Source organism: Echiichthys vipera (genome assembly GCF_963691815.1).
Source record: "Echiichthys vipera genome assembly, chromosome: 4".
In the NCBI taxonomy this organism is placed as follows: domain Eukaryota; kingdom Metazoa; phylum Chordata; class Actinopteri; order Perciformes; family Trachinidae; genus Echiichthys; species Echiichthys vipera.
In genome coordinates, this window is record NC_139829.1 from 20,874,113 (window position 1) to 20,900,270 (window position 26,158).

The 26,158-nt window shown below is 40.2% G+C and overlaps 3 protein-coding genes across 3 annotated transcripts; all 3 read left to right on the top strand.

Annotated features, from left to right (window-relative positions):
• The first annotated feature begins 508 nt into the window (after window positions 1-508).
• pes (pescadillo) lies at window positions 509-8,494 on the top strand. The gene is made up of 15 exons (XM_083913093.1): window positions 509-643; window positions 865-944; window positions 2,017-2,170; window positions 2,260-2,369; window positions 2,851-3,022; window positions 3,155-3,244; window positions 3,581-3,697; window positions 4,084-4,161; window positions 5,013-5,102; window positions 5,617-5,747; window positions 6,619-6,744; window positions 7,095-7,279; window positions 7,487-7,635; window positions 7,735-7,902; window positions 8,125-8,494. The coding sequence occupies exons 1-15, from the start codon at window positions 620-622 to the stop codon at window positions 8,197-8,199; spliced, it is 1,749 nt and encodes a 582-aa protein (XP_083769219.1). The 5' UTR covers window positions 509-619; the 3' UTR covers window positions 8,200-8,494.
• A 1,474-nt stretch (window positions 8,495-9,968) lies between these two features.
• On the top strand, window positions 9,969-14,381 carry gal3st1a (galactose-3-O-sulfotransferase 1a; the record flags this gene model as incomplete). The annotated part of the gene is made up of 3 exons (XM_083913111.1): window positions 9,969-10,135; window positions 12,888-13,039; window positions 13,232-14,381. Exons 2-3 carry the CDS (start codon window positions 12,912-12,914, stop codon window positions 14,379-14,381), a joined length of 1,278 nt encoding a protein of 425 aa, XP_083769237.1. The 5' UTR covers window positions 9,969-10,135; window positions 12,888-12,911.
• A 2,870-nt stretch (window positions 14,382-17,251) lies between these two features.
• On the top strand, window positions 17,252-26,152 carry lztr1 (leucine zipper like post translational regulator 1). Its single transcript, XM_083912700.1, has 20 exons — window positions 17,252-17,539; window positions 17,626-17,823; window positions 17,930-17,992; window positions 18,820-18,876; window positions 18,969-19,048; window positions 19,155-19,263; window positions 19,736-19,819; window positions 19,913-19,970; window positions 20,074-20,213; window positions 20,311-20,512; window positions 20,871-20,981; window positions 21,174-21,266; window positions 21,373-21,468; window positions 22,363-22,537; window positions 22,652-22,821; window positions 23,005-23,288; window positions 23,818-23,967; window positions 24,532-24,637; window positions 24,762-24,842; window positions 25,264-26,152. The coding sequence occupies exons 2-20, from the start codon at window positions 17,657-17,659 to the stop codon at window positions 25,378-25,380; spliced, it is 2,343 nt and encodes a 780-aa protein (XP_083768826.1). The 5' UTR covers window positions 17,252-17,539; window positions 17,626-17,656; the 3' UTR covers window positions 25,381-26,152.
• The last annotated feature ends 6 nt before the right edge of the window (window positions 26,153-26,158 follow it).

Below are 26,158 nucleotides of genomic sequence, written 5' to 3' on the forward strand. Positions count from 1 at the left end.
GTAGTATTTTGATAGTATTATATTAATTTAGTTATCAATGTGTCCTTTTTTACCATCAGAGCGAGCTTGAGTACAAGTACCATGAGAACCAGTGATTTATATTTTATGGCAGTTAATAAAGAATAGTAGAAACAAGTACAGCTAAGGTGATAGAATATGACAATGATAATAAGTATGGTAGTAAAATATGATCAATGATGAGTAGTGGTACAGTTGTGACACAATGAGATATATTACTGATGAAGTTTTTATGGCTACACATTTCATAATTTATAAAACAGAAAGACACCTATTGATTTTGATGACCCCCGAACTTTCCTGCAGAAAGGAGGCAAAATGTGCTAAATGGGCATACCCTTAATTATTCTATCAAATACATAGCAACATAATATGATACAAAACATAGCTTTGTTTTTTGTTTATTTGCATTCTTTTTTATACAGGCGAAAAAAACGGCCACCTGCTCATCTGGGTCCTAACTATCCTGTCCTCGCTCCGCCTCCTCCGCGCATGTCAGACGACACGTGCATTGGCTGCTTGTGTTCGTCCCTTCTCTGCAAATTTGTTTTACAAGTACACTTTTCCTGGGCTTGTCTGGAGTGTCACATACAATTTGTAAATGGGAGGTCTTCAAAAGAAAAAGGTAAGAGTTGACGTTGGGCTAATGTTGTTATGGGAGACACTATCTCCCGTAGCAACCTGGCTGGCGAGTTAGCTAACGGAGCTAACTTAGCTCACGTTTGTTTTTCTGAAACAGTGTGATCTGTAAACTTATTAGGTGAGAGCATCGAGTTAACACAGGCTTTGAGTTAAAATTCTGTGACTTGTGGGAATTTAATGTGCTCGTCTGTCCTTGTTTTCCAGTATGAGAGGGGCTCTGCCACCAACTACATCACCAGAAACAAAGCTCGCAAGAAGTTACAGCTGAGCCTCCCAGACTTCAGGTAACCTTACTGTGGTACAATCGTGCAAAATAGTGCTTGTGATTTGATCAGTCGTGAAAAGTAACTAAGTATATTACTCAAGTACTGTACTAAGTGCAATTTGAGGTACTTTACTGTGTTTTATACTACTTTATACTTCTACTCTACTACATTTCAGAGGAAATACTGTACTTTTTACTCCACTACATTTATTTGGTAACATTAGTCACTACCTTACAGATTCTGATTACAATTTCAAAATGTAATCAACAAATGACAAAACATATATAAACACACACACACACACACAGCAGTTAAACAATTAACCTCACCTTTATCAGCTGCAACATTGAAGTGATATTAACATTATTCTATCAATATTTATAATCTGATACAATATTATCATAATAATAATCGGTACTTTTACTTTTTGTACTTAATTTATAGTTTTATGCTAATATGTTTGTACTTTTACTTAAGTAACATTTTGAATGCAGGACTTTTGCTGGTAACAGTGTATTTTTACAGTGTGTTATTACTACTTTTACTTAAGTAAAACCTGGAAAACCTAAAAACTGGATTTGATATACACTTGGTTGATTTGTTAGGTATACATAGTTAACATGAATGCAGCAGTTCTGCAATATATCCTACTTTTATTAGGGTTATAATATTTTGTTTTTGTTTAAACTATTTTGGAGAGGTGTTGATTCAAGTTTATGGTCATTATAGGGGCTATAGTTTGATGCTGATTAATTGTATTGTATTATATACATATAGATGTCTCTAATATTTTGTCCATCCCAAATAATGTGATCATATTGCTTTTTTAAATTTATTTGGTTAATCCAGGGAAAGGATCAGATCCTCATATTTCAGAGACTGGAACCAAACTCAAACAGTAACCATTTGTCAATATTGTTGGCCATTAATTTACTATCAGAAACAATTATACCAGCACTATACTAATACATTACAGCGCATAAGATTGTCGAGAACAAGTTTCCTATCAGGACGCACGGCTAGCAAGACACAGCCAAACAGCATACATGAGACAGACAAATAATTCTTGATCTCTCTCTCTGATTTTCAGGCGACTGTGCATCCTTAAAGGCATCTACCCTCATGAGCCCAAGCACAAGAAGAAGGTGAACAAGGGATCTACAGCCCCAAGGACCTTCTACCTGCTTAAAGACATCCGCTTTCTGCTGCATGAGCCAATTGTTGGCAAGTTCAGGGACTACAAGGTATCACAGGCGCAGTGTTTCCTCTAGGAGTTCTTTTCAGCAGCGGAATGTGAACACTGTCTTATTGTCAAAATGTTTTATCGTAACAGGTATTCGTACGCAAACTTAAGAAGGCTTATGGAAAAACAGAATGGTCTGCCGTAGAGAGACTGAAGGAGAACAAGCCTGGCTACAAATTGGACCACATCGTCAAAGAAAGGTGAGACAGGGGCGGCCAGTGGCACACTGTTTACAGCAGTCATCCCATGTAAAGAGGCCGAAGGTCCTCGAGGCAGTGGCCGCGGGTTCGACTCAGACTTGCGTCCCTTTGCTGCATGTCTCCCCCCCACTCTCTCTGTCTCTCTCTCTCTCTCCCCATTTCCTGTCTGTCCTACATAATAAAGGCTTGAACTGCCAAAAAAAAAAGAAAAAGAAAAGTGAGACTGTCATTCTCCTCATTTAACATTGGAGGGTAGTGTTGAGCTTAACTGACTGTGTCAGGTCAAAGTAGAAAGCATCAGCAGAAATTACTCAGTAACTGTAAATTGTGAGAAAGGCTATTTGTAAAAATAAAAAAGCATATCCACATTTGAAAGAGCTTTTAAATTATTAATGAGCTAATTTTATTCATAGGTTTTAGGGTACGATTTTAAAAAACATTTTTTAGGTTGTTTCCTCACTGGTGCTGCTTTTTGTGGCAGGTACCCCTCCTTCATTGATGCTCTCCGTGACATCGACGATGCTCTCTGTATGAGCTTCCTCTTCTCCACCTTCGCCCGAACAGGAAAATGTCACGTTCAAACAATCCAGCTGTGCAGACGCCTCACTGTGGAGTGGATGAACTATGTGATCGCATCCCGTTCTCTCAGAAAGGTTTCACTTCATACTGCACAGCAATCATTTTTATTTGTTTGACTTATAAATTAAATGGGGCGTATCGTGATATATCTTGAGCTTATGGACCTTTGCTTTGTAATGACCTAAACACTTGTTTGTTCCTGATAGGTTTTCATCTCCATCAAGGGAATATATTACCAAGCTGAGGTGATGGGGCAGCTCGTTACGTGGCTGGTGCCATATCAGTTCTCCCATGATGTAAGTAAATAATACAATGCAGCCCATTGTGAATATGCTAAGAATAAGCACATGCTAACAATAAGATCTAATTTCTTGTATTATTATTATAGGATTATACTGAACATTGACACAGCTCTGTCAGCATTTAAAGTCAACTAAGTCAACAAGCGATGCTGCTGTCATACGCACGCAAAACAAACTTTAGGCTGTGTTGGCTGATGGAGCCAAGTTACTCTTTTGTGTAAATGAAAATTAAATGAGTTCACTGACGGCCCCAGAGTCACAAGTGTTTGCACTCATGTTGATTAACTCTATTACTGAGCCTTAGTTAAATTCAGTTTTTTTGCTCTTCAGCACCCAACAGATGTCGACTACAGAGTGATGGCAACCTTCACAGAGTTGTACACCACTCTCCTGGGGTTCATCAACTTCAGACTCTACCATTCCCTCAACCTGCTCTACCCACCAAAGGTATCTTGGACTCTGAATCTCGAGAGCCTTTCTTGCACATATCGTTTTTAAAAGCGTATTTATCTGACCGTTAATTGTGGATTGTCAATATAGACCCCATTTGTATTGTAATAATTGTAACAGTATTTTAATGGTAGTTGTGTTACTCAAAAAGTTTCCCAATCATCCCATTGATTCAAATGGCTATATATTATTTTGTGCAAGAATCTTAGATTTTCTTCAAATTTAACATTCTCAAGTATCTAAAACCTCTTATTGTGACAGATCCCACTTGTGATTATATGGAGTTCTAAACGTTTATGCCGCATGATTATTGTAAGAATTTATTGCCGTTGTTCACCTGTTATCACACATGTACTCTGTTAATGTCAACCCTCCTTTTACAGTTGGACATTAAAGCAGAGTCGGAGCTGAAGGAAGAGAATGATGAAGACTATGCCATGAATTCAGAAAGCTACTTAGAGGTGAGGCTCATCAACAAAGATCTGTGAAACCATTTACTGTTACCTCAAGTGGTATCTAATCATACATATGTATGCAACGGCAGCAACGGCAGTGATGCTGGTATTGTCTTCACATTGTTAGTCTGTGTGCACTCAAGGGGTTGTGCTGCATTTTTCATGTACTATGATATGATAAATACAATGATAAAAGGTTTATCAAAAGATGTACCAAATTATTTTATCTTGTTGCAACAATCCCCACGTAAAGAGCAGAATGACCTTTTACATGTTACAAAGTAATCGACAGGAACGTATGCTTGCACTCACTTTACGCTATGGGGAGGGTTGTGCCAGGTTCAGCCTTTTTGCTAAACAATTCTGCAAAAATGTATTTATTTTGTTGGTTTGTTTGTTGACAGACCCTTCTGTGTCAGCATCTCTGCTGTGGTGATGCAGCGCCTTCATTAAAATGAATAAGCATTGTTTTATGCAGTCCGTCTGAACACTGCCTTATTCTTTCTGATTACATCTAGTGGTTTGATTCTGTTCTTTTGCAAGACAGAACATCCATTATACCTGATGCCAAGCAGTGTTTCTACACAAAAAGAGGCACTGTAAAAAATCCATTCATTAACCTGTAAAAACAATCCAAGCAGTCATTCCACTTTCCCTCTTTTATTTTGAAGTGATATTAATATGTAGAGTACCACACATCCTTCTGGACCTTAACAAAGATTGTCTAAACTTTTGATACTGCAAACTATGTTGTTTATTTAGCAGAATTGGTTCCTAGTTGTAGGAATGTCCTAGTGTGCATGCAAAGACTGAAGTAGGTATTGTTGTTCTAAACCTATGTTTTTTTGGCTGTGCAGAAACTGTCAGCTCTGAGTACCAGTCTGGCACGGGTGGTTTCCACTACAGAGGAGGAGGAGGCTGAACTCGACCAGTTTCCCGTTGAAGGGGTAAGAAAACCAGTTTGCAAAATATGATTTCTTGTATTTAATCAGTTTAAAATAGACTAAAAATAAAACATTAATATCATAATCATGATATTGAGAAATGTCATCTAAACATGCAGAAAGACAACGGTTGATAAATTAATTGCTCTCTGGGGGCAGAGGTGACAGTTCACATATCTCGAAGCTTGTAGAGGTGTGAGACTGGGGAGTGCAGCTTCATGTTTGGTTGCTAAGCATGACTTTGTTTCTCACATTGGAAAGCTCATCGTGCCCAACTTGTTTGAGATTCTCAATTAGTGGCCTTGTTCAACAACAGGGACTTTCCAGGATCCCAGAAATCTTTTTCAGAAACTGAATCTGCATTTCAACAACATGAGCTTTCAACATGCAACATGCTTTCCCCCTGATTGTTCTAATGCCTTTTAGACTGCTACAACTTGTGTATATTTTGTTTTCTTTTGACATAAATCCTCCACAAAAATATCAATAAATGTTTTTCCTTCATGCTTTTCTTCAGGAGGACTTGGAAAATATGGAGGCCAGGGAAAAGGAACAGAAACAGCTGGAAGCTCAGCAAAAGCTTTTTGAGGGGCTCAAGTTCTTCCTCAACAGAGAAGTGCCCAGAGAGTCACTGGCTTTTCTCATCAGGTGAGTGAGAGCCACCTGAAGGAAGTACTCAAACATTGTACTGAAGTTAAAGTCTGGATAAACAGACAAAGATGTACTTTAGTAAGTAGCACATTAACCTTTCTACTCGAGTAAAAGTAAGAAAGTACTTTCTTTAAAATATACTTTAAAAGTACTTGTCTGTGTATTCCCTAGTACAATGGTTTGTAAATAAAAGATAGTACAGGTTGTGCTATTTTAAATAAGAATGCAGCAGATGATTATACCGACAGTCTTTTATCAGTTATTTGAAACTGTCCTTTTTGTGTTTACCGTCTGACTGTTCACACCTGCATAGGGAAATTTCCATTAAGCAAAATAACACCGAAAGACCTTTAGAATTTTTGAAAGCCAGTATCTCGTGTTTTCGAGAGACAAAAAAAAGGCACCGTAATCTCCATGAATCATTTTGAGACCAAGTTATCTCAAATAACTCTTTTCAATAGGGCCATGGGTGGCAAATGTCTGGCTCAGCCTCGGTCTCGGTGGTAGCCTCCCCTTTATCTGCTTTGTGTGTGTTCACCAGTGAGTGCAGGCACACTCCGCTCGTTAAAGAAGGGATGCCACATGCGTCTGCCTACTCTGATTGGTTCTGATTCTTCTCTTGCTATTGATTTTCATTCAGGGAAAAAACAGCAATGTAACTGTAATGTGTAACGCAACACAGTGTAGAAATATAACACGTTCTTACTTCGTTACTTTCCACCACTGGTGAGAGCTGCTGCTGTGAAACTCACAGGAAAGTGAGTTTTCAAAGGCATTTTTGCAAGGATAAATAAATGAACCATTTTTATAAACCTCAAACTAATGCAAAACCCCTTTTCTATCTTTTTGTGTTGCTGCTGCCTTCCAGGTGTTTTGGTGGTGAGGTATCCTGGGACAAGTCTGTTTGCATCGGCAGCACATACGAGGTGACGGATGAGACGATCACGCATCAAATTGTTGACAGACCCAACATTGACAAACAGTTTATGAACAGGTAAGGGAATGTTTTTGACATTTTCTTGAATTTCAAACATATAGAACACATCATTTTGTACAACCAATTAGATTTACTGTATATGCGCTCTCGTCTTGAACATTACCATCTCCTTTACAATGCCTCCTTTCAGAGTCGCCTTTCCGCTCTGTCCTCCATGCAACCCCTTTTCTTCGTTTAACAGACCATGTTCTGTTTCTTTATCGTCATTAGTCTGCATGTTTAACGTGTCACGTCACTTCCATCAAGCCTGCCAACTCCCTCATATATTTCTTTAGCAGAGAGGAAAAATCCCCACCGTACAGAATAACGAGATATGCACTGTTTTACTATGATACTATTTGTCCTAGGTACTACATCCAGCCCCAGTGGGTGTATGATTGTGTCAATGCCAAAATCCTCCTGCCTGTGGAAGACTACTTCCTTGGAGTTACTCTGCCACCCCACCTCTCTCCCTTCGTGGAGGAGAAGGACGGAGACTACGTGCCCCCAGAAAAACTAAAGATCATGGCCTTACAACGAGGAGAAAAACCTGGTATGTAGCATCTCTCTGACACCTTGTCTTTCATACAGTGCCTATACAAGGTTTTCATTTTTTTATTGTTTTAGAATATTTAATCAGTGATTATAATTAGGGTGTAAGTGTATTTATTTTTACAATCAATACTAGTCACACCTTGATTACAAAGGTACTTCATAATTCATTCACTATGGACACTTATATATTTGACTTCCATCATAGCCACTGAACAGGAGGGTGACGAAGAAGAGGAAGACGATGAGGAGGAAGAGGAAGATGATGACAATGAAGACGAAGAAGAGGAAGATGATGATGAAAAGGCAGAGGAGAAGAATCTGCAGAAGCTGGAAGAACAAAGATCCCAGGGCAAGGTAGGAGACTTTGGATTCCTTTTCATCGCCATCTGTGTCTTTTTGTTTTTTTTACAAACAGGTGGAGCCTTTATATCAACACCTCTCTCTTCCTTTCAGACTCTGCCAGTCAAAGTGACGGCTGGGAAAATGAAGGCAGAGAACCCAGCACGCTTGGAGCAGGAGGAGAAGGCTGAGGAGAAACGTCTGGCCATCATGATGATGAAGAAAAAGGAAAAGTACCTCTACGACAAGATCATGTTCGGAAAGAAGAGAAAAGTCAGAGAGGTGTGTTCCATTTTGTTATTGATTTGAGTATGGATTCACAGGTAGATAACACTGTTTGTTCAGATAACATTCTTACATTTTTAACAACGGATCCTTTATTCAGCATCAGACGTCTTATCTGTATTCTCACAGTATTCAATAGTGCTGTGTTTAGACTACATTCAACACCCAGAGTTTACTGACCTCTGAAATGCCTTAACTGCTTTAATTCTCTGCTTACAGGCTAACAAGCTGGCTGCCAAAAGGAAGGCCCATGATGACGCTGAAAAATCAAACAAGAAAAAGGCCAGAAAATGATGCATTTGTCAGACTTCATGTATTTAAATTCTTGAGGTTGAGTGCGTTACAGATCAACACATCCTAAAACCTGTAAGTGCATTAAAGAGCTCTGTGAGTGAGTTAAATGCACAGTGATGACGTGTGTTGACCTCTGCATAATTTCAAGCTCAAATGCAGGATGTGGCATATGCTAATTGTGTAATTATTGATGTAAAAGTGACTGTGTTAGTTGTTTGTATGAACTATTCTACAATACACAAGATATTACTTCGACTTAAATATGTACGTGAAACGGTCTGTATTTTAAAGTAAAAACACCAAATATTAAAGCTGTTTCTTGTGATCTTGCGCTTCAAGCGAGCAGTTAGTCTCTAAGTAGCAGTTAGTTGCCCTCAGATGTCAAGTCTCACAACTGTGTATGGATCAGGAGAGATGGTCAGTCACAAAACGTGAAAAATACATGATGTCCCATTAGACTAAGAGTCCACATCTGTGCAGTTGGTAGGGGCTGAGGTCACCGTGCAGATGTTGGCGGGTCCTCTTAAGTGGTTTGTCCACACAGGGGCGGTGGGAGTTGATGACGAAGAAGCATAAGCCCCTCTGCCCTCTTGAGATGTTGCTGTGATCGTGGTGGGCCAGAGGCCAGGCCAGTCATGCACAGCTCTCATCAATCTTCTCATTCAGTTTGTGACGCTCCCTGCCCCCTCTCACCCTGATCTGCATTCCACGCATGCCCACCCAGTCCGGGTCTCAGCCTGGCACCCTGGGTGCCTGCAGGCAAAGGCACGCCCTGCTCAACAAAAGCAGCAGTGTCGTGACTGAGCGTGATGAGTGTGGGATGAGCAGCTTACATCCAGTGCGCCCTCCAAGCATCAGGGCCACAATGTGGAGAGAGATACAATTTGCATAGTGTAATGGATGAAACGTACATATTGCTACATCGTGCCTAGCGGAGCCAAATAGACTTGTCCCCCCATGGTTGAATGTTCATTTCATTCTCTATTGAATTGTCTATCTTGCACAAGAGAATGTATTGAGTGACACTTTAATGAGCATATACATTAACTGTATATTAACTTGCGGACCACATGGTTAAAATATGTATTGCTTTTAATGCATAAATTGCGGGAAAAGATTAAAACAAAGATAATTAATTTATTAGAAATTACTATTTCAAACCTTGACACAGTATTGTTGGGTGACAATTCAGGCTGTGTAGGTTGCCCAGTTTGTTTAGATAAGAGGCTAATCTGCAGTGCGAAATGTATAAGCAGTGTTGTGTACATTCTTCCTGCTATAATTTGTATGCACAGCATGCTTAAAAAGCATTTCAAACAATATAGACAGAGTAGTGATGATCAAGTAGTACAATAAGAGCCTTTGTGCTTTGGCTCTCTGCATTTGTTCTTTTTATGCCGTTTTCCCCTCCACCTATCAGCTTGCAGCTCAGACTCTAGTCAGGGTCTTCACTCAATAGCCCTCTGTATGTAGACACAGAATGAGGACTACACAGCCCCCACCACCCTCCCTCTTTGTCCCCAATGTCCTTTTTTTTCACTCACTGACAAGTGCACGTCCCTTGACAGATGCTGACGTCACAGGTGGCTAGATGAGCCTCCCTGCAGAGCTGCGTTCACTTTTTTGGAATTGAAGGTTGAGGGGGAGGCGACAGGTTGCCCGAGGCATCAGGTGTGCACGGAGAGAGGCAGCGAGAAAGAGGAGAAGAGGAGCAGCAACCAGATAAATGATTGCCTCAGCGCTGGGCATGCGACAAGGGCAGCGCGGGACTGTGCTAGCTCTCTAACAGTATGCGTATGTCAAGATCACACATAAGAAGGGCTGTAGGAGGGAGAGCAACTTTTATTGGTCATCTGGAACTAGATGCAAAGGAAGAGGATGATGCAACTGAACAAGAAACACATCAATTAGTTTGTCTTTGGAGTCATGAATGAGGGTAAGAAATCCTCTAGTCTTTTGTTTGAATTGAGCTTCCTCTTCAAAATAGTTTGTAGTTAGTTTTGTAATGTTGATAATTGTTTATCATATGTTAAAAAAACACGATGGTTGAGACATAGTACTTGCTTTGTTCAACATAATCCTAATTTACTTCTAAACATGATTACTGATGGTCTTTCTATTGATTTTGTGTGCAGCCATACTATGCTCGTGGGTAAATGTGGACTGTAAAATTGCCTGTATGAAGTCACAATGTGTGATTGGCAAGAGATTATTTCAAGATTAGGATGACGTAATAATATACATCCTACATGGACACACAATGAGGTTACATGGCAAATTTGGGGGAGAATAACTACTAAACAAAGGTAAACTGATATCAAAAACAGCACTGCATTTTATTTGTTCGATAGGATCTCATGTTTGAAAGTTATTGCAGACGTCCTTAAAGCAGGAGCAAAAGTAGCGTCACTTTAAATTCACTATTTGCAGACGTTGCACATGAAACTAGCCTTGTCCTCAAATGTCTCACAACAAAGTGGCTTCTGATGGCAGAGAGAAAGAGCTCTCACATGGCTCCATAAAAGGCCCTTCATGGCGTCCAGACAAAGACCAGAAATGACCCTTTTAGCTGCGTTTGGAGAGTAATGTTGGTATAATACTTTGATAAGACCAAAAAATTTAACTGCAGTTCATAGAACCAAGGAGCACATACAGCACTAACTCAAGCCAACATGACTTGAAGACGTAATAAATTCTGGACTAAATCCAAAAATCAATAAGAAATGACAAACTGGACCTGAAATAAAGGACAACATACTTAACACTAGGCTGGGATTAAGTCTTGATTGTTGACAAAAGGTAAAAATGCTATCGGGATTCATTTAAACTCTGGTGTGTTTTATATCACATCAAGGACAAACGTATTATTACTTGTGAATGTCACTAACAGAACAGGAGTGGTTAGCACTGTCGCCTCACAGCAAGAAGGTTACAGGTTCGCATCCCGACCTCGGCCTTTCTGTGCGGAGTTTGCATGTTCTCCCCGTGTCTGCGTGGGTTTTCTCCTGGTACTCCGGTTTCCTCCCACAGTCCAAAGACATGCACGTGTTAGGTTAATTGATGAGTCTAAAAATTGCCCGTAGGTGTGAATGGTTGTCTGTCTCTGTTCGTCTCTATGTGCCCTGTGATAGACTGGCGTCCTATCCAGGGTGTACCCCGCCTCACGCCCGATGTCAGCTGGGATCGGCTCCAGCACCCCCGCAACCCCGACCCCGGGATAAGCGGTTGAAGATGAATGAATGAATATAAAGGCTACAGTAAATAGCTATTTTTACTGCGGAGCAAGTCCTTTTGTTTTTGATTCTTACTCTAAGTTTATTTTTCTGATTATACAACTGTACTTTTTTGGACACAGGACCTTTTTTAATGCAGTATTTTTATATTTTAGTGTTGATGCTTTTATTCAAAGATTTTCATTTAAATAAACTTCTGTTAAGTGACTTTCTATCGGCAATGGAGTTCACACAGTCATTGAGCCCATGGTCCACTGATAAGTAAGTATTGCATAGCATTTATATATTTTCACTACAACAAACTGGGCGTCCATGGTGACAAAAATGTTGTATTACAGTTTTTCTCCATTGTTTACACGCATTAAAAAAGGGAACTATGCACAAACTTCTCAAAACAAACAAGACTACAAACTAAAGGATTGCCACTTTACGTTAAGGATCATAAGAAAACTTCTTCCACCACTGGTTGTGCATAAGTCCTTCTCCAACCTAAACAACAAATAGAAGACTAATTGTTTTATGTTCTTAAAGATTTTAACTGAACTGATCTTTAACTGATTGTAACTTATAACTCTTTGCTCTGTTCTCTGCTGCAAAAGTACATTGTCCATCACAGCCCTCTCATGGTAGGGAGAACTTGTGGTTTTGCTGATAGAAACTGGAGTGAAAAATGGGAAGAGAAGACAACTGATCCGCTGAAAGAAACAAACCCCGATAAACTCTTAAATTAAAGCTAAAAACAGTGCACCTCCTCAAACATCTCGGCTCTGTATTGGGGTCACATGCGGTCACGTAATGCTGAAAATTCCAGGTGGTCAGTGTCACTTTGTTACCTGTGTAGCTGAGTCAGCGGGTGGCTCATCTTACGGCCTTCAGCGGGCAATATCACTTTCCACGGTAATACATTATTTATTTTATGGAGCAGCTGAGAAACGTGAGGTTGGTAATTTCTTGTCCCAAGTACGTCATTTTGTAGCTCACCGTACAATTTTAAGTACGCCCTGTGTTTAAAATGTTTATGAAGTGGACCGCCTAGTGAAATGTAAAACTGAAACCGCGTCAAATACACTGAGAATGTACTTCCCTGTGGGGACATAGTCATGAGCACCATATGATCCACCTGATGACAGTACCGTACAACAGAATACTTAAATCACCATGCAGTTGAAGTGACACCTCACTTAAATATTACAATTTTAGGCTATTGCACTGGATTGCTTCATATTTTATACGTGTTCATGTTATTGTGTCCACTCCAGTAGAAACCAGAGAACAAAGATTGTAATCTATATGGTCACTTTACACTTTAATTTATTTCCAAGTCACCATCCGGATAAATCATCCAAAAGTGGTGTTATTGTGGCCTCAAAGCGTGCCTCTTATTAACAGAAATAACATAGAGGTGTTCTTGTATCTATCTTGAGAGTAACATAAAAAAGATGTCTGTGTTTTTAGGGTAATCCTTGATTCTGCTGGACAATGGCTTGCAAGCAAATAAGGAAGTGGAGGTCCATGTGCAAAGGTCTGGTCCTGGGTACCCTCCTGACCAGCTGCATGATCCTGCTTTACTGCCTCTCCACTCCACAGATCCCCCTTAGTCTGCCTGAGTAAGACTAATCACACTGTGTACATGCATGCTGTAGAAAACATAATGTAAAAAATACAGTATGTCAACATTTTATTTTTATTTTAGTCTCTCAAATGTGATGGTTTGCTGCTTTTAAAAAAAAATATCTGTAAGAGTGCGTTTCATCAGCATTATCAGCACCTTTGTCATTTGATTGTTTTCCTCTCTGTAGGGTCCCGGTACCGTACTCCTGTGCTCACCGTCCCTCCCAGCTACACTCCAAACCAACCACAAACGGCTCACAACAAACCACTGGTCAGACCTGCCCTCCTAAAGTTGATCTCATGTTCATGAAGACCCACAAAACAGCCAGCAGCACCTTCCTCAACATAATTTTCCGCTTTGGGGAGAAGCACCGGCTCAAATTTGCCTTTCCTGACAGCAGGAATGACTTCTTCTATCCGTCCCTTTTCCAGCGCTCCCAGGTTAAAGACTACAGACCTGGGATGTGCTTCAATATTATCTGTAATCACATGCGCTTCAATGCGCCTGAGGTGTCCAAGTTGCTGCCTGTGGACACTTCCTACATCACTATTCTGCGAGACCCTGCAGAGCTATTTGAGTCATCTTTCCACTACTTTGGCCGGCTGGTGCCTTTTACCTGGAAGATACCAGGTGATGATAAGGTGAATGAGTTTCTTCGTGACCCCAATTACTACTTTGATCCAGAGGGCTTCAACTCTTTCTACCTCAAGAATCTGCTGTTCTTTGACTTTGGACAGGACAACAATCTGGAGCTGGATGATCCGCGGGTAGAAGAGGGAATCAGATTAATCTCTGACCGTTTTCAGCTGGTCATGTTGGTGGAATATTTTGAGGAATCACTCATCCTTCTCAAGGACGCCCTCTGCTGGGAAATAGTCGACGTTCTCTTCTTCAAGCTCAACGCCCGCAAGGGATCCACTGTGTCCAAACTCACCCCTGAGCTGAGGGCCAGGGCTCTTGAGTGGAACGCTATAGATTGGAAGCTATACCAGCATTTCAACCGGACCTTCTGGAAGAAAGTAGATGCATACGGACGGCAGCGGATGGCTGAGGACGTGGCAGAGCTCAGGAGAAGGAACGCGGAGATGACATCCATCTGCATTGAGGGTGGTCGTGCTGTAGAAGCTGGCAGCATCCAAGAGACAGCCATGCAGCCCTGGCAGCCCATCGGAGAGAAGTCCATCATGGGCTATAACCTGAAGAAGAATGTGGACAAGGCACATCGGAAGTTGTGCCGAAAGATGTTGATGCCAGAGCTTCAGTACTTAACAGAGCTTGGGGTTAATCTATGGATCACCAAACTGTGGGGCCATGTCCGAGATATCATTAACTGGTAACTTAGACATGTGAGCAAGGGGGCCAATTCAACTCTGACTGTGCGTCTGATAGACTGAAAGGTTAAAGGTTTCCGTCACATTTCAGTCTCATGACCTGTCTCATTTTGTTGTAATGTATCCACACTGATTGTTTGTGTTTCATATGATCGTGCGCTGTAATGTTTATGATAGGTGCTTGAGAAAAAAATAAATACTGTAGTCCTAGACCTCACAATCTACAAATACTGAACCTGTTCACTACACAGATGAGTAATAGTATTGTACTCTTATGTTTGTGAGTCAATCTTCAACAATGTAAATGTTCTTACTCACAGATGTGAGCTTGTGCTTATGGAGCAGATGAGTGAACAATGCATTTCAAGACTAATTTGCTAAGCCCTTTAATGGGATTAAAACAAACATGTTGCCATCTCTGCCAAATTTTAATGTGAAGACACAGAAAGGATGGTTCCTCCCTTTGAGCGAACTTTTTTCTGTGATTTCCATCCCCCGAAGTTGAAACATTTAGACCTAAAAAGATCAAATGTTGATTTGAAAAGAGTGAATGTAAATATAACATTACAGTTTACTGTCAATGGAGGACAAAATCAGCCATAATTAAAAAAATTATGTGAGCAAATACAGACCTTTTTAATGGAAGACATTTTCACTTGTCATAACAGGGAAAGCACACGTGCAAATAATAAAATGAACAATCTCTCATTAGAGCTATAGTAGCCATTGTTATTGTTATTGTTATTAATTACACCTGTGCTTTTCCTGCAATCACACTTCAAAGTGTCTGATCAAAAATAGCACAGCACTATACAATCAAAAAGAAAAATAATATCCATTTTTGTTTACTTTTCTTATCGATTCTTATACCGTAAAATATGATACGATTATATGTTGAGTTTTCTGCATTTTCATTTCTTTGCAATTGCAGCCAATTATCCTTTATCCTGATATCACAACGTTAATCCTAATAGCATTCACCTTTGCCAGGCGTTTTGGCAGGTCTAATGATGTGGTGGGACTCTGTTGCATAATGAGCCAAAAGAAAATTGTCAGCCAAGTAGGTAAATCTTATTTAGAAAGGAACGATGACAATGACTAGCAGTGTTAAACACCACATACATGTGTTTGCACTGCCTCGTAATAATAGCCTGCAGATATAAAGGGTATTAAATTGAGACTTACTAGAATGTTTTCCTTTTACTCATTTATTTCTTAATTTGTGTCCATACAAACTTACACACGCACACGCACTCGCACACACTCACACACACACACACTCACACACACACACACACACACACATATACCGTATATATGTTCTGTATATGCATTGAATATTTTGTTTGTGTTTTGTATTTAATAATGGATCTGTAATTTACTGATTTTGTCCTCCGTACACCTCATTATTCCTGGCAATATATGATCATATTTCCATCCTCATTTCAAATAAAGTGAAAATGTACATTTAATATTGCATGTATTAAATGTTCTGATTGATAAAATTGACATCTTCCTTTTTAACTGTGACGGTTTCATCCTTATTACTGTATGAATAATTATTAACAAGATTGTTCTTACTTTATTGTGTCTGAATGCGGATTTAATCTGTGTATAATCAGGTAATCTCATTTAGATTGAGTTAAATCCATTGAAACCAGTTCTGCCAACATTAGTGTGTATGTTAGGGATATATATAACGATAAGTAGTCAATGGAGCATGTACTGTATTTAGCTACTATTTAAATATGAAATCCCCACATCTTTGAATAAATTGAAAATAAATATCTCATATTAAAAAAATGATGGTCCAAGATAAACCACTAAACCTTTAGTAAGTAAACCAGTGTTGGCATTGGGTTATTACTTTGAGATGCAGATGATACACCAAAGTGGCAAAGACAGATACATTCTCCTCTAAGGGTTATTTAAAGGTTATTTTTGTTAAACTTTAAATTACCCTCAGATAACCTTTTAGGAATGTTCCCTACAAAATATTATCTGTATGTTTCCATTTATTGTGCAACCAGTGACATAAGAGTCTGTTAACAGTCGCTTTGATGGTGTGTGTGATTCTGACGAGCTATCAAGCAGTAAGATGCTCCATCGTTTTCTGCTCTCCAACTGTATTCAGCTTGGTCTTCTTTATATTGTTCTTTCCCATATTTCTTTAAGTCCACATAGAGTGTTTAACAGGCCTGGATATGACAACTCTTTATCAAGTAGTTTACATATCCCTTAAAGCCTAACCTTCTGGCTTGCAATAGGCTGTGTGTAAATGTACAAATAAACTTTGCAGTTAAGCAAAAGTCACATGAAGCTTATTTCACAGACCTAAATGACACAATGCTTAGCTTAAATCCCTGAGGTGCAGCCACTTTCAGAATGGAGGCCAGATGTTTGTCTGTGAGGCGGGATCTGTGAGAAGATTTGTTGATCTTTATCACAGAGGACATTTGCATTTGTTGTGTCACACTGATCAGAGTTTTGCCTTGCTTTGGAAAAATGTTGTTCTTTTGGAATATAATACAAAAACACTCAACAATTATATTTTGTTGTTGCAACTCCGATCTTGAGACACTAGATGGCGGTGTTCAACCTTTAAATACACAATAAAGAAAATAAAAAGAATAGAATAAGCGTAAATAAATAAATACAAAAAAATATAGCCAATATTATTCCGTTTCCTTAAAAGAATCTTGTAGTATATCAGCTGTAAATATACTTTCCTTATAAGTAATAATTTGGATCGACTCAAAATAATATTTCTTCCTTTATTTTATTTTGCGACGTTACCGGAAGTGACGCAGCATACTCCCTCGTCTCGGGGGCGTGGTCGGCCGCCCGAGTCTCTTTAATGACAGCGCTCGTGTTTTGCCAGTTAAGCGTCGGTTAAACGTTAGCTGTTGTGGCTACAGTGTCTTGTTGCGAACTCATCCTCGTCGCATGCACACAAGCTGAAATAGTGACCCAAACTAGGCAGATATTTATGTTTGTATCCGTTAACTTTTAACTCGCTGAAGCTGTCAGCTGTTGCTTGTTTTGCAGTTTATAACAAAGCTAGTTAGCCACGGCTAACTTAGCTATGTGGCTAATGTTAGTGTTTAGCCGGAAGACCATCATCTTCTAACGTATATAAAGCGGACTCCAGGTTGATCTCAAAGGTAAAACCAGTGCCACACAGCTACATTAGCTCTCCCGCTGGAGGACTGACTTGTAACCATGGCGTTAACTGTGGACTTTCCTGCAGATGAGTGGCCCTGAGAAGTGATTCAGCTCGGATGAGTTTAGCAACAATGTCCTGTAAATCAACCAAAGTGGCCCCGAGTGTTGATTTCGACCACAGTTGCTCCGACAGCGTGGAATATCTGACGCTCAATTTTGGCCCATATGAGACAGTTCATCGCTGGAGAAGACTGCCTCCCTGTGATGAGTTTGTTGGTGCAAGGTAACATGTTGACAGATGAGTAGGTGCAGCTTTATCTGACTTCACCGGCTTAATAGTGCATATGTGCAGCCTTTTATTCACCCTGAATCTCATTTGCTCCATTCAGGCGCAGTAAACACACTGTTGTGGCATACAGGGATGCCATTTACGTGTTTGGGGGAGACAATGGGTGAGTAGTACGCACTGGACAGTAGGGGTGTAACGGTACACTAAAGTCACGGTTCGGTACCTCGGTTTTGAAGTCACGATACCGTACAGGACGGTACGGTTCATAGTTAAGGGGGGGAAATGAAAAAACTGCATGTTTCACAGAACGAACATGAGTTTAATTAGTAAACAGCAAAACCGTTTTAGCTTTCAGTATAATATTCAGTAATAAAATGTATAACAAATATAAAAAAGTACTTTCGCAATTCTCCAAGAAATAAAATACTCCTTAAAAAATTGCAACTGCAGCATTGACTTAGGTTATGGTATTTGCCCGTTTTAAATTCCCAGGTAGGGGTTGTTGAAATAGTGTCGATGTTGCCTTCTTAAATGCGTGTGCATGTTCATAATAAACCTGGACTCCGAAGTTATCCCACACTTTGAATGATATGGGGACTTCTGCCAGCTCCGGTTCGTCCTGTGCTACAGCTACGCCTGCTCTGCTACTCTCACCCTCATGACTCTCACTCGCTGGCTGCTACTGCACACCCATGCTGCACACGTGTGAGCCCAGCCAGAGGCTAAACGGCCTGGGGGGAACTACGACTTTGTAGTTTTACAAAGTTTTAAGTTCTGCACCGCAACAAGACCATAGATTCTCCATATTAACGCTATACGACACATTTACAGACCGCGGTCCACCTCTGTACCCGCCCACACGTGCGTGTACCGTGACGGTTCGGTACGAATGTGTGTATCGTTACAGCCCTACTGGATAGTGACCAGCATTTTCCCTATATGTTTTTGTCCAACACATCTCATGCATTTAAATTTTGTATCACCGAATAGCAAGAACATGCTGAATGACTTGCTCCGTTTTGATGTGAAGGACTGCTCATGGTGCCGGTAAGTTTGTGTTGCAGTCATGTACCATTCCTCCTCAAATAATTACAGACTGTGAAATATGATTTATTGCTTTTGTATGATGTTCACAACAGAGCCTTCACAACTGGAACTCCACCTGCTCCCAGATATCACCATTCAGCTGTTGTCTATGGCAGCAGCATGTTTGTTTTTGGTAATTTTTCTTATGCTTATGTTCATTTATGTCACATGTCATTCATGCTACCCATTTTTAACTAAGGTGCTAATAATGCTATAATGCTTGACTTAATATTTTTCAGGGGGCTACACTGGAGACATCTACTCAAACTCAAACCTGAAAAATAAAAATGACCTTTTTGAGTACAAATTTGCAACAGGACAGTGGACTGAATGGAAAGTGGAGGGGAGGTAATATGTGTTTTAAGATATTCAAGTTGTGTTTCAAGGATAGATTTAATTTTTTTGACTGCCAGTTTGTTTTCTGATTATATTAGCTTTTCCTAAAACAAATCTGGAATTTATTGGTGATTATTTGTCGATTTTTGTTTTTTTGTTTTCATTTTTATTTAGAGGCTAAAACACATAACCCTTTGCACATTTTTGTTGTTTTTTAGTTTCTATAGTTTAAGGTTATTGTGAGCTGTCCTTGTTGCAACATGTCCATGTTAACTTTAAATTGCAGGGAGTAGTGTCTTCTTATGGCTGTCTATTTTGGGATGCATGGGTTTATAAAATCTATGTCTAATCTATGTGGAAATCAGTTTAAACCAACCGGTTGCTTTTTAAAACTTGTGTATTTCTGGCGTGAATCTGTAAAAACCCGAAACTCAGCCGGTTGAATATCAGAATTCTTCCCTAATGTCCGTTGTCTCTGTTTCAGCTTGCCAGTGGCTAGGTCTGCACATGGGGCCACTGTCTATAATGATAAGCTCTGGATATTTGCGGGCTATGATGGGAATGCCAGGTATGTCTGACTTTTTTTTTTTTGCTTTTGTCACAACTTACACATTGTTTTATGCATATAATATTGACAGATACCCCCCCCCCCCCTATGCAGGCTGAATGACATGTGGACCATCAATCTGCAAGATCGAGAACATGCGTGTTGGGAGGAGGCCAGTATAAAAAAAATTCAATATACTATAACCAGAAGGACAGTGAGGGTACAATGCTTAGCTGTATTGTATGTGTTAATGTCTCTGCCTTTGTGTCCACCAGATCGATCAAAGTGGTGAAATTCCTCCATCTTGCTGCAACTTCCCTGTAGCCGTATGCAGGGACAAAATGTTTGTGTTTTCTGGTCAGAGTGGAGCCAAGATCACCAACAACCTCTTTCAGTTTGAGTTCAAGGGCCACATGTGAGTACACCCTTCGCTTGTGCCTGTGACTTACCTCAATTACTCATCCTGTAGCTTCCAGTGTTACACGCAGCTAAACATCACTCCGTGTTCTCAGGTGGACACGCATCCCGACTGAACATTTGCTGCGAGGCTCCCCTCCGCCTCCCCAGAGGCGTTATGGCCACACTATGGTTGCTTTCGATCGCCACCTGTATGTATTCGGAGGTGCGGCTGACAACACTCTGCCCAACGAGCTGCACTGCTACGATGTGGACTCTCAGAGCTGGGAGGTGATCCATCCCAGCATGGACAGTGAGGTAGGAACCAAAAGGATTGACAAAAAACTGTGTCAATAGACAAAAGGAAGTGGGTGAATGATATGACAAGTATGTGACAGACTGAATTGTAAATCTACTCAGTTCAGCTACTCTTTATTAAATATTGTAGGGGACATTCTGCAATTTATTGTTAAAACTTATCTGGCAATTGTACGAATCTGGTTGAAGGACGGGTACTTGGTGGCAGAATCAGTGCTCATCAAAATCGTATTGGTGCTCTTATGATGTCATCCTGAATGTGCATGTAAACACATTTGTTGATGAATTCTGAACTACAAATTTTGCAGTAATGTCTGAGAACAATCTCTGTGCACTTTCATTTTCTTTGTCCCCTCAGATGCCCAGTGGGAGACTTTTCCATGCTGCTGCTGTGATTCACGATGCCATGTACATCTTTGGAGGAACTGTGGACAACAATGTGCGCAGCGGGGAGATGTACAGATTCCAGGTGTCAAACATATTCATTGTTGAAATATTCAAGCTCTTGCGCTTAATACTTTGCATCATTAGGAGACTGTGGTCAAAAGTAAAACTGACTGAAATTATTATGGACTCTGTATACTTGAACTCTCAAGCTTGTTTGAAGAGTAGGTTCAATAGTTATGTACCCCTTGAAAATATGATTTTCTTCTTCACACAGTTCTCCTGCTATCCAAAGTGTACTCTCCACGAGGATTATGGCAAATTGTGGGAGAACCGTCAGTTCTGTGATGTGGAGTTTATTCTGGGCGAGGTGGGGACGCCTCTAAACTGCTGATTTAAATTTACAAGGTGACATTCACATTTTCCTACTAAGATGATTTTTCCTCCTGTTTCTCTCCTTGTTGTGTTGTTTACAGAGGGAGGAGAGAGTCTTGGGCCATATTGCCATTGTGACTGCAAGATGTCAGTGGCTGCGGAGGAAAATCCTGCAGGCTCGGGATAGGCAGCGACAGGTCAGAGCCATGCAGAAAGCACCCTTTCCTTTGACACAAGGAAAGACTATATGTGTTGTCAGAAGATATTTATACACGACACATTTGATAAGAAAAATCTGGCAGAAGCATGTGTAGTTATTTTCCTTCAACTATCAAAGAGACTAAATGTCCAGAAAAAGAAGGGTTTTACCTGATTGTTAATTCTCTTTGTGAGACGTCTTCTCTAATGAGGTTTAGCCAATGACTTTATCACAATCACTTTTACTGCAAAAATGTGTTGTTTTCGGTATATACTGTATATTAAAGGATAAAGTACATAGACAACAGGGTGTCAGCATGCAGAACCCATCACATTTAGCTAAATCAGAATTTGTTAATTAAAACTGGTAAAAGGCTTTTGCCATAAACTTATTTTACCCTCAGTTACCAAGACATTTATTTAGGTTTTCTCTACAGAAACATGTTTTTTTATTTTTTTAAGTATTGGGTGCATATCAGGTACACCTGTTCAACTGTTTAACACAAATATTAATCAGCTAATCATGTGAAAATGAAGACAAGGAAGCTCCTTATAAAAAGTCTAATGTGAAAGGGAGGATGAGCCCTCAGGGTTCCAGTGTGATAACGCTGTATCCCCAACAAAGAATATTATAGAAGCTATAAAAGGTGCTGTTGGGAGAAGGACAAGAGAATATAAGAAAAGACTAAAGGCTGGCTCTTTTCTTGCAAGTAATAAAGGACTACTGAGGATTTAAATATTGTGTTTTGGGTATTTGATGACCTCTCATCTTCACCAGACAAAGAACTGAATTTTTAAGTTTCCACAACATAGGTCACTGCTATAGGTGAACATCAGCTGGAAATTTAAACAATGTGTTAAAGTGTTACATAATCTTCTCTTTTTGTGTGCAGAAGACTAAACAGGACAGCAGCGAGGAAAATGACGAAGGGGCAGCTGGAGGCCTGAGGGATATCCCAGCAGGCAACAGGCCAATGCTAGAGGTATCCATCAGGGAAGCAGAGGCCCAGCCTTTTGAAGTCTTAATGCAGTTCCTCTACACGGACAAGATCCAGTATCCACGAAGAGGTATCTCTCTCCTCATCGCTGCCCTGTTTATCAGTGTTTAGATTCTAACTGCAGTAATCCCAGAGAGAGACAAGAAAAACAGATAATTCTTACTTTCCTTGCTTGTCTCCAAAGGTCATGTCCAGGATGTTCTTCTAATAATGGATGTATACAAACTGGCCCTTAGTTTTCAACTTTCCCGCCTCGAGCAGCTGTGTGTGCAGTATATTGAGGCATCTGTCGACCTGCAGAACGTTCTCAGTGTTTGTGAAAATGCCAACAAGTTGCAACTGGACCAGCTCAAGGTAGGTCTGGATAACGGTTAAAGACCAGCTGAACACCATCTGCAAATGTTAATTGTACTGCCCTCCAGTGGTTAAAGTGCAGGGTACATTCAGCACAATAGAGGTTTTACTTTCAATCAAAAGAGGTCGATTAAATAATCATCTGTTCTTACATTCATGCAGACAACTTATTTCTTCCTCTAGGAACACTGCCTAAATTTTGTGGTGAAGGAGTCACACTTCAACCAGGTGATCATGACAAAGGAGTTTGAGCACCTGTCCACCCCTTTGATTGTGGAGATTGTGCGACGAAAGCAGCAGCCTCCTCTCAGGTTGTACTCGGACCAGCCTGTGGACATCGGGACCTCGCTGGTCCAGGACATGAAGGCGTACTTGGAAGGAGGCGGCCTGGAGTTCTGCGACATTGTCCTGCTGCTAGATGGACACCCGCGACCTGCTCATAAAGCCATACTGGCCGCCCGGTCCAGGTAGGGACAAAACAGGTTTCATGATCAGCCTTGTGCAGCAGCTAGAGCAAGTTATCAGAGTCCTGACCTATTGTACATTTTTGTATAATGATGGTAAGGTTGAATGTTCTGCTCTACAGTTCAATGTGTTTCAAGCGAATGAGTGAAAAGTACTCAAACAGATTTAATTCTCACTGGCAAAAGTGTGCTGTCTTTTAAGTTTTAATGAGACAATTCAGTGGCTGTTATTTGCAATTGTGTTGTGATCCAAGGTTTAATTATTTTTATATTTATGAAAATTTTATGAAAGATGATGTATGATTTTCTCGCTCTGTACTTTATACTTCAGTGTAAATGTATGTTTTTTGGTTGTAAAGAAGTAGAAATTCAGAAAGTGACCAGAAAGAAATGCATTCTGCATCCTGTACAAATATCATAGGGAGGTGATAGGCCTAATATTTTCTTATCATTGTATTTGGAGACATCATGGTCCATTTCAGCTGAGTGATTTGTCTGGCACCGCTTTAACGTTAATATCTTTACTCCTCAGTTACTTCGAGGCGATGTTCCGCTCCTTCATGCCCGTGGACGGTCAGGTTAACATCTCCATCGGTGAGATGGTTCCGAGTAAACAGGCCTTTGAGTCTATGCTGCGTTATATCTACTATGGCGATGTCAACATGCCTCCAGAGGACTCCCTGTATCCTTCTCACATTTACTGTTTTATTTTTTATTCACCAGCTTCTTCCAAACAAAGGCCACCATGATACATCTTTTGAAAATAAGAATTGTGGTGGCGACGAGGTGGAATGAGAAAGTCGTAACCACAGGATTAGAGACCTACACATAGTGCTCTTATATCTTCTCTTCTTTACAGAGACCCTGACTATTGTGGAAACAATGTATTAAGTTTATTTCTAAAGAGAAGGTGGGCAAATGTTTACAGTGAGTTTAGTGGGTTTGAGATAGATATATTTGTAAATGGTTATGTTTAAAAATAAAAGGTGTTTGAGGTTCACAAAGGATTTGGTTTAAGGTTAAAATCATTTGAGTGAGAGTCAGCATCTAGTGGCCGGTATTGGGACTGCAACTGTGTGTTGGACCTTCAGTTTCAGCCACTGTTCGCACAAGAGACTTTGTAAGGAACAAAATATAACTCTTTATTTCTTTCATAAGCACCTACACTTCTGTCCAATTCACATAAAGATACTGTGCAAAGTTTTTTTCACTGGAATGTTTCACCTCCTTGACCTCTGATTAACAGCTATCTGTTTGCGGCGCCATATTACTACGGGTTTTCAAACAACAGGCTGCAGGCTTACTGTAAGCAGAATCTGGAGATGAACGTCACTGTGGAGAATGTCTTGCAGGTACTTATGTTTTCCCTCCCTCAGTGGGGGGAGCAGTGACCTTATTCAACAATGTTGTCCCATACTTGAAGATGTTTTCTTACGCTGAGTGAATCATTTACTCTCTTTTCCTTTAATACCTCAGATTCTGGAGGCAGCTGATAAGACCCAGGCTCTGGACATGAAGAAGCACTGCCTGCACATTATTGTCCACCAGTTCATTAAGGTGGGTGGGCTTGTATCCGGAGCCCTGGGGGTTTGCTGCCCACTCACTGCAGCTGAGCTAACCCTGTAGGCCCGTCTTCTTTGCGGGAGACCGCCACCTTTGACCTCCTGGGGGATCACCGTCTATCTTCTATGTAGAGAGGAAACTGTTTACAGCCCGGCCGGCTGTAAAAGCACCTCATCACATAGCGATTAGGGTCATAGTGCCATTATGATTATTGTTTGTTATTCAAGGAATAGGCACCCTGTTTCAACGTAGTGTTAGCTGTGTGTTTAATGTTTCTGCTTCTTTCTGTTTGTTATTTTTTGTGCGTGAGCAATCAAGCAAGTGCTGCTTATTCCTAATTTTACTGTTTGACTCATTGTCTTGTCTTAATTTATGGCTCATTTCTTTTCATTTTTGCTCTCCTCCCCTCCCAAAGGTATCCAAGCTCCCCAACCTGCGGTCTCTCAGCCAGCTGCTGCTGTTGGACATCATTGAGTCTCTAGCTACACACATATCAGACAAACAGTGTGCTGAGATGGGCTCCGACATTTAGGATGACGCAGAGAGCCGGGCTTTTTTCTCCTCTCACAGGAGCCACACATCTCTGCTCCACCTACTTCTAGTCATTCCCTTTTCCCCAACGCGCAGTACTTTTCTTTAAGTTGGCCCTTGCATGTCTCGACCCCACATGCAACACATGACTTTTAGCCACGCAGTATAAAATTGTTCTCTCTGCATCTCAGTGAGGAGTAAAATCATGTAAGCAACTAGATTTTACTCTGTTATAATTTGTTAAATCGTCTAAAAATTCCCATTTTGTGTTTGCTTTGTAATTTATTTATTTTGATTACAGTAGAAAACTTGTGAGAGGTTTTATTCTGCTCAGTATTTCTGCTGCATTTTTTAATCGATGTGCAGTATATTGGAGTGTAATAATTTATACTTGTGACACTATAGAAAGGTTCAAGTGTGGCTCTCAGCTGTTATCTGCCCGGATACACTCTGTTATCTAAATGCAACTTGATCAAAGTATACTATTAAATTGATTATTTATCTATAAAACTGTATTCATCACTTGTATTACTCAGCTCAGACTCAGTTAACAAGCCTGGATTAAATGTTGTAAGGAATCAAAATCATATGAAAATAATCAATGTATGTCTGTCTCAAAGCTATTTTCTTTGTTCAATGTTATTGCCGTTGGCATAAATCTTTGTAATGCTAATCACCTCTTACTATTACTAACCGATCTATCCATGCAATATAGCAATGTGTATTTAGTGACATCAGTATGCTGTTATTAAATATTGACGCACATGCGTTTCATGTAT

Coding starts and splice junctions, on each gene's coding strand:
- lztr1 (XM_083912700.1), top strand. CDS start 17,657: ATGAGTTTAGCAACAATGTCCTGTAAATCAACCAAAGTGGCCCCGAGT. Junction 19,971..20,073: donor AACATGCGTGTTGGGAGGAG/GCCAGTATAAAA, acceptor TGTGTCCACCAG/ATCGATCAAAGTGGTGAAAT. Junction 23,289..23,817: donor ATACTGGCCGCCCGGTCCAG/GTAGGGACAAAA, acceptor TTTACTCCTCAG/TTACTTCGAGGCGATGTTCC.
- pes (XM_083913093.1), top strand. CDS start 620: ATGGGAGGTCTTCAAAAGAAAAAG. Junction 2,171..2,259: donor GCAAGTTCAGGGACTACAAG/GTATCACAGGCG, acceptor TTATCGTAACAG/GTATTCGTACGCAAACTTAA. Junction 3,698..4,083: donor ACCTGCTCTACCCACCAAAG/GTATCTTGGACT, acceptor CTCCTTTTACAG/TTGGACATTAAAGCAGAGTC.